We start from the raw sequence: 12,499 nt of genomic DNA, 5'->3' as shown, positions 1-12,499 counted from the left end.
ATTCTTTCTGTTTTGCTTTCAAAACTGGCAGGACTTCCTAAAATAGTTTGAATGGTTTTTCATTAGTTACTATGAAGCAACAGCTAGTGGGTTCCTGGGATGAGGCTGATTTGGGAAACTGTCACCCCAGGTGTATAGCACTGTTCTAAATAATGTGATTTCACATAGATTTAGATACTAGAGTAATCAAAACAAGATAAACATTGATAGCAGGATATGTTCTAAGTGAACATGGTTCTTTCTGTGGAACCATCTTCCATGAGATAGCCATGTCTTGATTTTGTTCTCACTTGGAGAAGTGTTTTTTTTTTTTTTTTTAGAAGACTTAAAAGCAGACCCTTGAGTTCCTAAAGTAACCTTTTGGTTACTTGAGAGACTTTCAGAATTTTGTTGGTTCACAACTGTTGGAGGATTTACATTCTGGTTTTTTTAAACAATGCATTTTATTTATTTTTATATTCATTTTTGGCTGCGTTGGGTCTTCACTTCTGTGCGAGGGGTTTCTCCAGTTGCGGCAAGCCGGGTCCACTCTTCATCGCGGTGCGCAGGCCTCTTCACTATCGCGGCCTCCCCTGTTGCGGAGCACAGGCTCCAGACGCGCAGGCTCAGTAGTTGTGGCTCACGGGCCCAGTCGCTCCACGGCATGTGGGATCCTCCCAGACCAGGGCTCGAACCCGTGTGCCCTGCATTAGCAGGCAGACTCAACCACTGCGCCACCAGGGAAGCCCCCTCATTCTGTTTTATTCCTTTAACCACTAGAGGTATAGGGCAAAATGTTTCACAGATCACATCATGCACCTCCCATTTAATTAATTATGAACAACAAATTAAGAGTAATAACTATCAGTAATTATTTATTATGAGTGTGTCTACTGAAGCAGCATATTACCCTGAAGAGAGAACATGGCAATCCCATTTGCTTCAGTCACACAGGAGGAAGCAGTGAGCGGTCTATGGCAGGGCACTGGATATTGAGCTTTCAGTGCCATGGGAGTACACAATCCAAATAAATAATTCAGAAATTACTGTTTCTTTTCAAAGGGACTTATAAACAATCATCTTTGGAAAGGGAAAGAGTAGGCAAGTAATTTTGTTAAGATAAGCATATGATTTTCACACTATTAAATAAAGGAAATTAGCATTTATTTGAAACCAGTTTTGTTTTTCTTATAAGACTGTACTCAGTGTACATTTTGATAAAATACAGTTTCTGTTAATATATAATACCAGCAACAATAAACTAGACAAGTTAATGGTCTGCCATCTTAATAATAATGATTATAAAAACAGGATTTGTGGAAATTAGAAATTGAAAGTAAAACTCTTACATGAACCATTATTACCTTATTTTATATTTTGAGTAAATACTGTGCTAAATAAAAAATGTTCTTTAATCTGTAGTAAGTAATCATATAATAAACTTGGAATGATTACTTCTTGTGACTAACTCTACCAGAAGGATTTTCTAATACTGATTCTGTCACATTCACATCCACAATGTTTATCAACTATCCAAGAGCAAATTATTTCAAAGAAAGGACTTTTATGATTTCCATATGCTGATTGCTTACTTTATATATAGTATAAAAGTTAAAACAATGATCAATTATTGTATGTATGAAAGTACAGTTAACACACATTTTGTGAGGAACATTTGTTATTATTTATTGATTACATGTTATATACAAATATTTAAATTGTCCAGTAGGAGAAAAATTCATCATAGTTAACTTTTTGTATCATAAGCTACTTTTTTATATAAGTAGCAGTGAAGTTTTATACTCATCAGATTCCTGCAGAGTAAAAGTAAAACTTTCTTGAAATATGTTACAGTGCATATATATTTGCTATGAAGAAATTATTAATATCTCTAAGAAAATTGCAATAGCTTCATCCAAAAATATCTGCTTATATGTGTTAACAATAATTAAGATTATTTAGCTCCTCATATACAATAATATTTGTTGCATTTTCTAAAATTTCAAGAAAGAGTTATTAAAAATTTTGCTGGTGCAACATTTTTGTAAAGCATTTATCGGGGAAATGCTCCATTTACTACTCAAAATTGATGCTTCATAAAGAGATAGGAGTCATAAAGTTTTGCACTATTCAGACTACTTTGTGTTAGTCTGATTCCAGGGCAGAGACTAAGCCACAAAATTTACTTAATCAGCCTTCCTTTATAGTGAATATAAATATCTATTAAAATTAGTTTCCCATTAAATCTGCCTCCACATATGACAATGAGTCAATCTTGTAATAGTTCAAGGCTAAATAAAACTTGGCCTCCTTGGACATTTTACTGAGATTTATTTTAGGTAAAAGTGGGTTGCTGTTGTTGCTGTTTTTAAACTTCCTCTGCATAGACAGATGAAGTCCAGCAAGGAAAAAAAAAAAAAAAAGAAGAAGAAGCACATTACATAAAACACAGACCATTTGTGGAAATTTGATCATTGCAAAATTAAAAAAAAATAATAATGTACATATACTCTTTTCTAGCCATAGTTCAAAAGAGGCTAAAGAAGGAGAAGAAGGCAAAGAGAAAATTGCAGGAAGCACTTGAATTTGAGACAAAACGGCGTGAGCAAGCTGAACAAACACTAAAACAGGCAGCTTCAGCAGATAGTCTCAGGGTCTTAAATGGTAAGAGGATGCATCTTTATGCATGGCTAACTAACTTTCATTTTGAATACTCAAAAGGCAATTTTAGACATGTGTCTGTGGTTTTGTGTATTTCTATGGCTTGTGATTCATTAAGCTCTGCTTGAAAGCAGGGTGGGAAGAAGAGTCATATGTGTTGGGGGGAAATGTTTTATTTCATAGGTGCTTCCACAGTTTTGTTACTTCAGTATCTGAGACTTGACATTGCTTCTCTATTTAACCAAATCTGTCTGTACTGAAACATAATAAAATATTAATCTGAGAAGTTCCCCACCCCCCATCTCATTTTATGAACAATTTTGCATTATTTATCCATTTAAATCTTCTGATAGTTCTCATGGTTATAGTCTTTGTTCAACCTTTAAAAGATGACAAAGATTTATGTAATTTTAATTCAGCACCAAAGTAACAGGTTGCTTTTTTTTTAAAGGACAATGGGAATCAAATGAAATGTGTGTCACTCTTACCTTTCTGTGCTTTTAGACTCTCTGACCCCAGAGATAGAAGCTGACCGCAGTGGCGGCAGAACAGATGCCGAAAGGACAATACAAGGTAGGAATTTGCAAAAGGCTATAAATCTAGATCTTGCTCTATGAGTTTTTCCTCCGCTTTAGCCTGCTATTCAAGCATGTAGCCTACCATCTGGGCCACATCAAAACAAGTTCAAACAAGGTCAAGTTCATCTTGCTTGTTTATATGAGTGAATTCATTTTGTGCTGATAGACTTTCTTTAAATTAACAGGTCATTTCTGTTTATACAATGCAATTAAAAAAGAATAATTAATTTTAAACAATGTATGATTTAATCTTGAACACAGTAAATGTGTTTTATTGAATGCTTGAAGCCCAATCTAATACACGAAGGGTTTATAAGTTCTATTCTATATCAGTAAATTCATGAGTTAATCAACTAGGTAGCTCTTAAAATTTGAAATTGTCTTCTTTTTGTTCTTGTGACATTACATGCAAAATAGGCCAGTTGAAAGCTAACAATAAGATTGTTTGGTCTTATGTGGATTTTCCAAATGTTCTGTGTGCCACTATATACATTTTAATAACAAAAACCTGCTGAGCAAAATCATATATAGAATACTAAAGAGAGTTTTATTAAACACTCAGAAGAGCAAAATATGTATATTGCCGAGACCACACTATTAGGAAAGAACAAAATCTGAAGGTAGCATTTATAGTCTAACATCTATTCTAGACAATAAACTCAATCTAACAACATGAATACTAAACAGTAAAAAGAGCATTAAATGAAGATGATTCTTCAAAGGGAAGCCTTAAATGATTAACTGCTAAAATCCTCCCAATTGCTTTTATTTTGCATTTTAAGCTCAGTCATTTTGGGGATATTGTTTGACATTAATCGTGTTACTTAATCAGTTCCAAAAGTATCATTCTTGGTTTAGTGTAAAGGAAATATAATGTTGCAAAGTATCATACATGCAATAAATAAAAATCGGAAACTTGAAACATTCCTGGAGAATGTTTTTTGCTTGTTGATTTTAACTGAGACCATGATAATTATTTTTTAAATCCTACGGCTTGAACCATATGTTATTACGAGACACCTTGTTGGATATACAAGATTAATGCACCTGTAGATGTAGAAAAGACTTCATTGTTTTAGAGCATTACGGATTTCCGTAAAACTATATATGTGTGTGCATCTAATATTATTAAAATCAAAAGATTTCTGTTGCATGTCTAAAGAATTGCACGCATATGTAAACAAATTACTAATAACAAAGCCAGTCCTCTTTATCAGGGACAATAGCCTCAATAAGGCCAATGTAAATAATCAGCCCTGGTTTGTGTGTTTGAGCACTACTCAGGCACTAACTTAGCTAATGTCCAAAGTGGTCTAAGGAAGCACATAAGTCTCTAGGTAGATGTGATATATAAATTATCTGATATCCACAGAATTCTCAAGGTGGTCAGAACTCAAGCTAAGAAGAATTATGGACAATATATTCCTTCACACAAATGGGAGGTTTAAGAAAGGATTAGGCAATGATTAAATATTTTTGCATAGTTGACATAATATATAGTTCATGAGTTTGCTATCAGCAATATTTTGCCCATCAATAAGGCCATAATTATTTTTATTTGAATTTGTAAAACTCACATATATTCAAATATATTAATATATTTCAATATAGGTAAGATCCTGCTATCTAGGCTGAAGTTCTGACGACTCTCAATTTCTATTATGATTTACTTAATACTCTAAAGAAATTTTTAATAATAAATTTCCTTCTTTTTGCCATCTGGAATGCTATCAGTTGTATAACATAGAAAACCCACTCAAACAACTTAATAATTAAGGAAATGAAACATTTGAACACAATTATACATAGTTACTTAAAGCAAATATAAAATTTATGGGGTTATTTATTGTTTTGGTTTAATTGTAATATAAAACATTTTTTCACTTCATTCATTCATTCATTCATTCAGCTTGTCAATTAAAAAGATGGGTTCCTCAAGTCTAATGTGAATGATCAGCAATATTCTACCTTTTGTATACTTACACTTGGATTTAGTGATTTTCTTATACTGTTCATTGAACAGTTTTCTGTAAAACACGTAACTAATGTTAATGATTTTTATTAGATAATATGATTTTTTTCTCAAATGTAATCTAAAAAAGAAAACACTTTAGGTGAATCTGCATTTCTATGTGTTAATTGCTAAAGGTTATTTCACTAACACTTGAACGACCTAAGACTGTTGATATACAAAAGCAGAGATCATCTTTTGCTACTTGAACCCCAGTAAATAAGCTCATTTGGGCTTTTGAAACTTTTTTTAAACCTGGAAACTAAATTCATAAATTTGGAAGCTAACAAAAATAACAAAATTAATGATGAAGAGACGATATCGAAGAAAAAAACACTGTATTTTGTAAAATTCGGAGTCTAAGATCAAGAATGGGAAAGGCAAAGAAGAAAGAACTAGAACTCATTGCTGATTTGTGAAATGGTCTATGTCAGGCATTCTGGGAGCTATGAGCACGTGTTGCTTCACACTTCAAGAATGACACAAACACAGCCTTGTTCCCTTCACTTACTTTTTCTCAGTGTCCTCAAGCCTGGACGTTATGATAGTCTTTGTATTCTTTCTTGCTCCCAATCCAATCATAACTGAAATTATTCTCTATTCCAAAATAAACTCAACTTAATTAGGAAAATAAAGGGACACTCACATTTCTTTATACTTGTCATATACTCCTTTATTTTTAACATTTTGGCAATAAATAAATGCCATGGTTGGCCCAAGAGTTAGTCACCTAGCAGTCAGGCACGTAAATACTACTCAGTGACCCCCAAATAAATGTTGCCTTATCTGTGTTTATTTATTTTATTTATTTATTTTTTTAGGGGCAATTCTTTTTTTTTTAACATTTTTATTGGAGTATAATTGCTTTACAATGGTGTGTTAGTTTCTGCTTTATAACAAAGTGAATCAGTTATTCATATACATATATACCCATATCCCTTACCTCTTGCGTCTGCCTCCCGCCCACCCTCCCTATCCCACCCTTCTAGCTGGTCACAAAGCACCGAGCTGATCTCTCTGTGCTATGCGACTGCTTCCCACTAGCTATCTATTTTACATTTGGTAGTGTATGTATGTCAATATATACACTACCACTCTCTCACTTTGTCCCAGCTTACCCTTCCTCCTCCCCGTGTCCTCAAGTCCATTCTCTAGTAGGTCTGCGTCTTTATTCCCCTTGCCCCTGGGTTCTTCATGACCTGTTTTTTTTTAGATTCCATATATATGTGTTAGCATATGGTATTGTTTTTCTCTTTCTCACTTACTTCACTCTGTAAGACAGACTCTAGGTCCATCCACCTCACTACAAATAACTCAATTTCGTTTCTTTTTATGGCTGAGTAATATTCCAATGTCTATATGTGCCACATCTTCTTTATCCATTCATCTGTTGATGGACACCTAGGTTGCTTCCATGTCCTGGCTATTGTAAATAGAGCTGCAATGAACATTGTGGTGGATGACTCTTTTTGAATGATGGTTTTCTCAGGGTATATGCCCAGTAGTGGGATTCCTGGGTCGTATGGTAGTTCTATTTTTAGTTTTTTAAGGAACCGCCATACTGTTCTCCATAGTGGCTGTATCAATTTACATTCCCACCAACAGTGTATGAGGGTTCCCTTTTCTCCACACCCTCTCCAGCATTTATTGTTTGTAGATTTTTTGATGATGGCCATTCTGACAGGTGTGAGATGCTATTGCATCGTAGTTTTGATTTGCATTTCTCTAATGATTAATGATGTTGAGCATTCTTTCATGTGTTTGTTGACAAACTGTAAGTCTTCTTTGGAGAAATGTCTATTTAGGTCTTCTGCCCATTTCTGGATTGGGTTGTTTGTTTTTTTGATATTGAGCTGCATGAGCTGCTTGTGAATTTTAGAGATAAATCCTTTGTCACTTGCTTCATTTACACATATTTTCTCCCATTCTGAGGGTTGTCTTTTCATCTTGTTTATGGTTTCCTTTGTTGTGCAAAAGCTTTTAAATTTCATTAGATGCCATTTGTTTCTTTTTGGTTTTATTTCCATTTCTCTAGGAGGTGGGTCAAAAAGGATCTTGCTGTGATTTATGTCATAGAGTGTCCTGCCTGTGTTTTCCTCTAAGAGTTTTATAGTGTCTGGCCTTACATTTAGGTCTTTAATCCATTTTGAGTTTATTTTTGTGTACGGTGTTAGGGAGTGTTCTAATTTCATTCTTTTACATGTAGCTCTCCAGTTTTCCCAGCACCACTTATTGAAGAGGCTGTCTTTTCTACATTGTATATTCTTGCCTCCTTTGTCAAAAATAAGATGACCATAGGTGCGTGGGTTTATCTCTGGGCTTTTATCCTGTTCCATTGATCTATATTTCTGTTTTTGTACCAGTACCATACTGTCTTGATTACTGTAGCTTTGTAGTATAGTCTGAAGTCTGGGAGCCTGATTCCTCCAGCTCCGTTTTTCGTTCTCAAGATTGCTTTGGCTATTCGGGGTCTTTTGTGTTTCCATACAAATTGTGAAATTTTTTGTTCTAGTTCTGTGAAAAATGCCAGTGGTAGTTTCATAGGGATTGCATTGAATCTGTAGATTCTTTGGGTAGCATAGTCATTTTCACAATGTTGATTCTTCCAATCCAAGAACATGGTATATCTCTCCATCTATTTATATCATCTTTAATTTCTTTCATCAGTGTCTTATAATTTTCTGCATACAGGTCTTTTGTCTCCTTAGGTAGGTTTATTCCTAGATATTTTATTCTTTTTGCTGCAGATGTTTCATCATTAGTGTTTAGGAATGCAAGAGATTTCTGTGCATTAATTTTGTGTCCTGATACTTTACCAAATTCATTGATTAGCTCTAGCAGTTTTCTGGTAGCACCTTTAGGATTCTCTATGTATAGTATCATCATGTCATCTGCAAACAGTGACAGCTTTACTTCTTCTATTCCGATTTGGATACCTTTTATTTCTTTTTCTTCTCTGATTGCTGTGGCTAAAACTTCCAAAACTATGTGGAATAATAGTGGTGAGAGTGGGCCACCTTGTCTTGTTCCTGATCTTAGTGGAAATGTTTTCAGTTTTTCAACATTGAGGATGATGTTGGCTGTGGGTTTGTCATATATGGCCTTTATTATGTTGAGGAAAGTTCCCTCTTTGCCTACTTTCTCGAGGGTTTTTATCATAAATGGGTGTTGAATTTTGTCAAAAGCTTTCTCTGCATCTATTGACATGATCATCTGATTTTTCTCCTTCAATTTGTTAACATGGTGTATCACATTGATTGATTTGTGTATACTGAAGAATCCTTGCATTCCTGGGATAAACCCCACTTGATCATGGTGTATGATCCTTTTAATGTGCTGTTGGATTCTGTTTGCTAGTATTTTGTTGAGGATTTTTGCATCTATGTTCATCAGTGATATTGGTCTGTAGTTTTCTTTTTTTGTGACATCATTGTCTGGTTTTGGTATCAGGGTGATGGTGCCCTCGTAGAATGAGTTTGGGAGTGTTCCTCCCTCCACTATATTTTGGAAGAGTTTGAGAAGGATAGATATTAGCTCTTCTCTAAATGTTTGATAGAATTCACCTGTGAAACCATCTGGTCCTGGACTTTTGTTTGTTGGAAGATTTTTAATCACAGTTTCAATTTCAGTGCTTGTGATTGGTCTGTTCATATTTTCTATTTCTTCCTGGTTCAGTCTCGGAAGGTTGTGCTTTTCTAAGAATGTGTCCATTTCTTCCAGGTTGTCCATTTTATTGGCATAGAGTTGCTTGTAGTAATCTCTCATGGTCCTTTGTATTTCTGCAGTGTCAGTTGTTACTTCTCCTTTTTCGTTTCTAATTTTATTGATTTGAGTCTCCTCCCATTTTTTCTTGATGAGTCTGGCTAATGGTTAATCAATTTTGTTTATCTTCTCAAAGAACCAGCTTTTAGTTTTCTTTATCTTTGCTATTGTTTCCTTCATTTCTTTTTCATTTATTTCTGATCTGATCTTTATGATTACTTTCCTTCTGCTAACTTTGGGGTTTTTTTGTTCTTCTTTCTCTAATTGCTTTAGGTATAAGGTTAGGTTGTTTATTTGAGATGTTTCTTGTTTCTTAAGGTAGGATTGTATTGCTGTAAACTTCCCTCTTAGAACTGCTTTTGCTGCATCCCATAAGTTTTGGGTCGTTGTGTTTTCATTGTCATTTGTTTCTAAGTATTTTTTGATTTCCTCTTTGTTTTCTTCAGTGATCTCTTGGTTATATAGTAGTGTATTGTGTAGCCTCCATGTGTTTGTATTTTTTACAGATCTTTTCCTGTTATTGATACCTAGTCTCATAGCGTTGTGGTCGGAAAAGATACTTGATACGATTTCAATTTTCTTAAATTTACCAAGGTTTGATTTGTGACCCAAGATATGATCTATCCTGGAGAATATTCCATGAGCCCTTGAAAAGAATGTGTATTCTGTTGTTTTGGGGTGGAATGTCCTATAAATACCATTTATGTCCATCTTGTTTAATGTATCATTTAAAGCTTGTGTTTCCTTATTTATTTACATTTTGCATGATCTTTCCATTGATGAAAGTTGGGTGTTAAAGTCCCCTACTATGACTGTGTTACTGTCGATTTCTCTTTTTATGGTTGTTAGCATTTGCCTTATGTATTGAGGTGTTCCTATGTTGGGTGCATAAATATTTACAGTTGTTATATCTTCTTCTTGGATTGATCCCTTGATCATTATGTAGTGTCCTTCTTTGTCTCTTGTAATAGTCTTTGTTTTAAAGTCTATTTTGTCTGATATGAGAATTGCTACTCCAGCTTTCTTTTGATTTCCATTTACATGGAATATCTTTTTCCACCCCCTCACTTTCAGTCTGTATGTGTCCCTAGGTGTGAAGTGGGTCTCTTGTAGACAGCATATATACGGGTCTTGTTTTTGTATCCATTCAGCCAGTCTATTTCTTTTGGTTGGAGCATTTAATCCATCTACATTTAAGGTAATTATCAATATGTATGTTCCTATTACCATTTTCTTAATTGTTTTGGGTTTGTTATTGTAGATCTTTTCCTTCTCTTGTGTTTCCTACCTAGAGAAGTTCCTTTAGCATTTGTTGTAAAGCTGGTTTGGTGGTGCTGAATTCTCTTAGCTTTTGCTTGTCTGTAAAGTTTTTAATTTCTCTGTCAAATCTGAATGAGATCCTTCCTGGGTAGAGTAATCTTGGTTGTAGGTTTTTCCCTTTCATCACTTTAAATCTGTCCTGCCACTCCCTTCTGGCTTGCAGAGTTTCTGCTGTAAGATCAGCTGTTAACCTTATACGGATTCCCTTGTATATTATTTGTTGTTTTTCCCTTGCTGCTTTTAAGATTTTTTCTTTGTATTTAATTTTTGATAGTTTGGTTAATATGTGTCTTGACATGTTTCTCCTTGGATTTATCCTATATGGGACTCTCTGTGCTTCCTGGACTTGATTATCTATTTCCTTTCCCATATTAGGGAAGTTTTCAACTATAATGTCTTCAAATATTTTCTCAGTCCCTTTCTTTTTCTCTTCTTCTAGGACCCCTATAATTCAAATGTTGGTGCATTTAATATTGTCCCAGAGGTCTCTGAGAGTGTCCTCAATTCTTTTTATTCTTTTTTCTTTATTCTGCTCTGCAGTAGTCATTTCCACTATTTTATCTTCCAGGTCACTTATCCATTCTTCTGCCTCAGTTATTCTGCTATTGATCTCTTCTAGAGAATTTTTAATTTCATTTATTGTGTTGTTCATCACTGTTTGTTTGCTCTTTAGTTCTTCTAGGTCCTTGTTAAACGTGCCTTGTATTTTCTCCATTCTACTTCCATGATGTTGGATCATCTTTACTATCATTATTCTGAATTCTTTTTCAGGTAGACTGCCTATTTCCTCTTCATTTGTTAGGTCTGGTGGGTTTTTACCTTACGCCTTCATCTGCTGTGTTTTTCTTTGTCTTCTCATTTTGCTTAACTTACTGTGTTTGGGGTCTCCTTTTCGCAGACTGCAGGTTTGTAGTTCGTGTTGCTTTTGGTGTCTGCCCCTAGGGGGTAAGGTTGGTTCAGTGGGTTGTGTAGGCTTCCTGGTGGAGGGGACTAGTGCCTGTGTTCTGGTGGATGAGGCTGGATCTTGTCTTTCTGGTGGGCAGGTCCACGTCTGGTGGTGTGTTTTGGGGTGTCTGTGACCTTATTAGGATTTTAGGCAGCCTCTCTGCTAATGGGTGGGGTTGTGTCCCTGTCTTGCTAGTTGTTTGGCATAGGGTGTCCAGCACTGTAGCTTGCTGTTCGTTGAGTGGAGCTGGGTACTGGCATTGAGATGGAGATCTCTGGGAGATTTTCACCATTTGATGTTATGTGGAGCTGGGAGGTCTCTGGTGGACCAGTGTCCTGAACTAGGCTCTCCCACCTCAGTGGCACAGCCTTGACACCTGGCTGGAGCACCGAGAGCCTGTCCTCCACACGGCTCAGAATAAAAGGGAGAAAAAAAGAAAGAAAGAAAGAAAAGATAAAATAAAATAAAATAAATTATAAAAGTTATTAAGATAAAAAACAAAAAATAATTATTAAAAAAATTTTTTTAAGTAATTAAAAAAAAAGAAAGAAGAGAACAACCAACCCCCAAAACAAATCCACCAATGATAACAAGCACTGAAAACTATACTAAAACAAAAACAAAACAAAAACAAAAAACACCCCGACAGAGAGTACCCTAGGACAAATGCCAAAAACAAAACTATACAGACAAAATCACACACAGAAGCGTACGCATACACACTCACAGAAGGAGAAAACAGGAAAAATATATATATATCGTTGCTCCCAAAGTCCACCTCCTCAATTTGGGATGATTCATTGTCTCTTCAGGTATTCCACAGATGCAGGGAACATCAAGTTGATTGTGGAGCTTTAATCCGCTGCTTCTGAGGCTGCTGGGAGAGATTTCCCTTTCTCTTCTTTGTTCGCACAGCTCCCGGGGTTCAGCTTTGGATTTGGACCCGCCTCTGCGTGTAGGTCGCCTGAGGGCGTCTGTTCTTTGCTCAAACAGGATGGGGTTAAAGGAGCAGCTGCTTCGGGGGCTCTGGCTCACTCAGGCTTGGGGGAGGGAGGGGTAAGGATGCGGGGCGACCCTGCAGCGGCAGAGGCCAGCGTGACATTGCACCCGCCTGAGGCGCACCGTGCGTTCTCCCGGGGAAGTTGTCCCTGGATCACGGGACCCTGGCAGTGGCAGGCTGCACAGGCTCCCGGGAGGAGCGGTGTGGAGAGTGACCTGTGCTTGCACACAGGCTTCTTCATG

At 35.9% G+C, this 12,499-nt stretch overlaps 1 protein-coding gene across 1 annotated transcript in view; it reads left to right on the top strand.

Annotated features, from left to right (window-relative positions):
- Positions 1-12,499, top strand: part of DACH1 (dachshund family transcription factor 1) — a 412,554-nt gene that overhangs the window by 369,056 nt on the left and 30,999 nt on the right. Inside the window, exons 9-10 of the mRNA XM_059902726.1 lie at positions 2,500-2,643; positions 3,145-3,213. Coding sequence (XP_059758709.1) covers positions 2,500-2,643; positions 3,145-3,213 — 213 coding nt within the window. The remainder of the gene's footprint in view (positions 1-2,499; positions 2,644-3,144; positions 3,214-12,499) is intronic.

The sequence above is a fragment of the Balaenoptera ricei genome, chromosome 18, assembly GCF_028023285.1.
Source record: "Balaenoptera ricei isolate mBalRic1 chromosome 18, mBalRic1.hap2, whole genome shotgun sequence".
Classification (NCBI taxonomy): domain Eukaryota; kingdom Metazoa; phylum Chordata; class Mammalia; order Artiodactyla; family Balaenopteridae; genus Balaenoptera; species Balaenoptera ricei.
The sequence above is the reverse complement of the archived record's forward strand: the minus strand, read 5'-3'. Positions and strand labels throughout refer to the sequence as shown.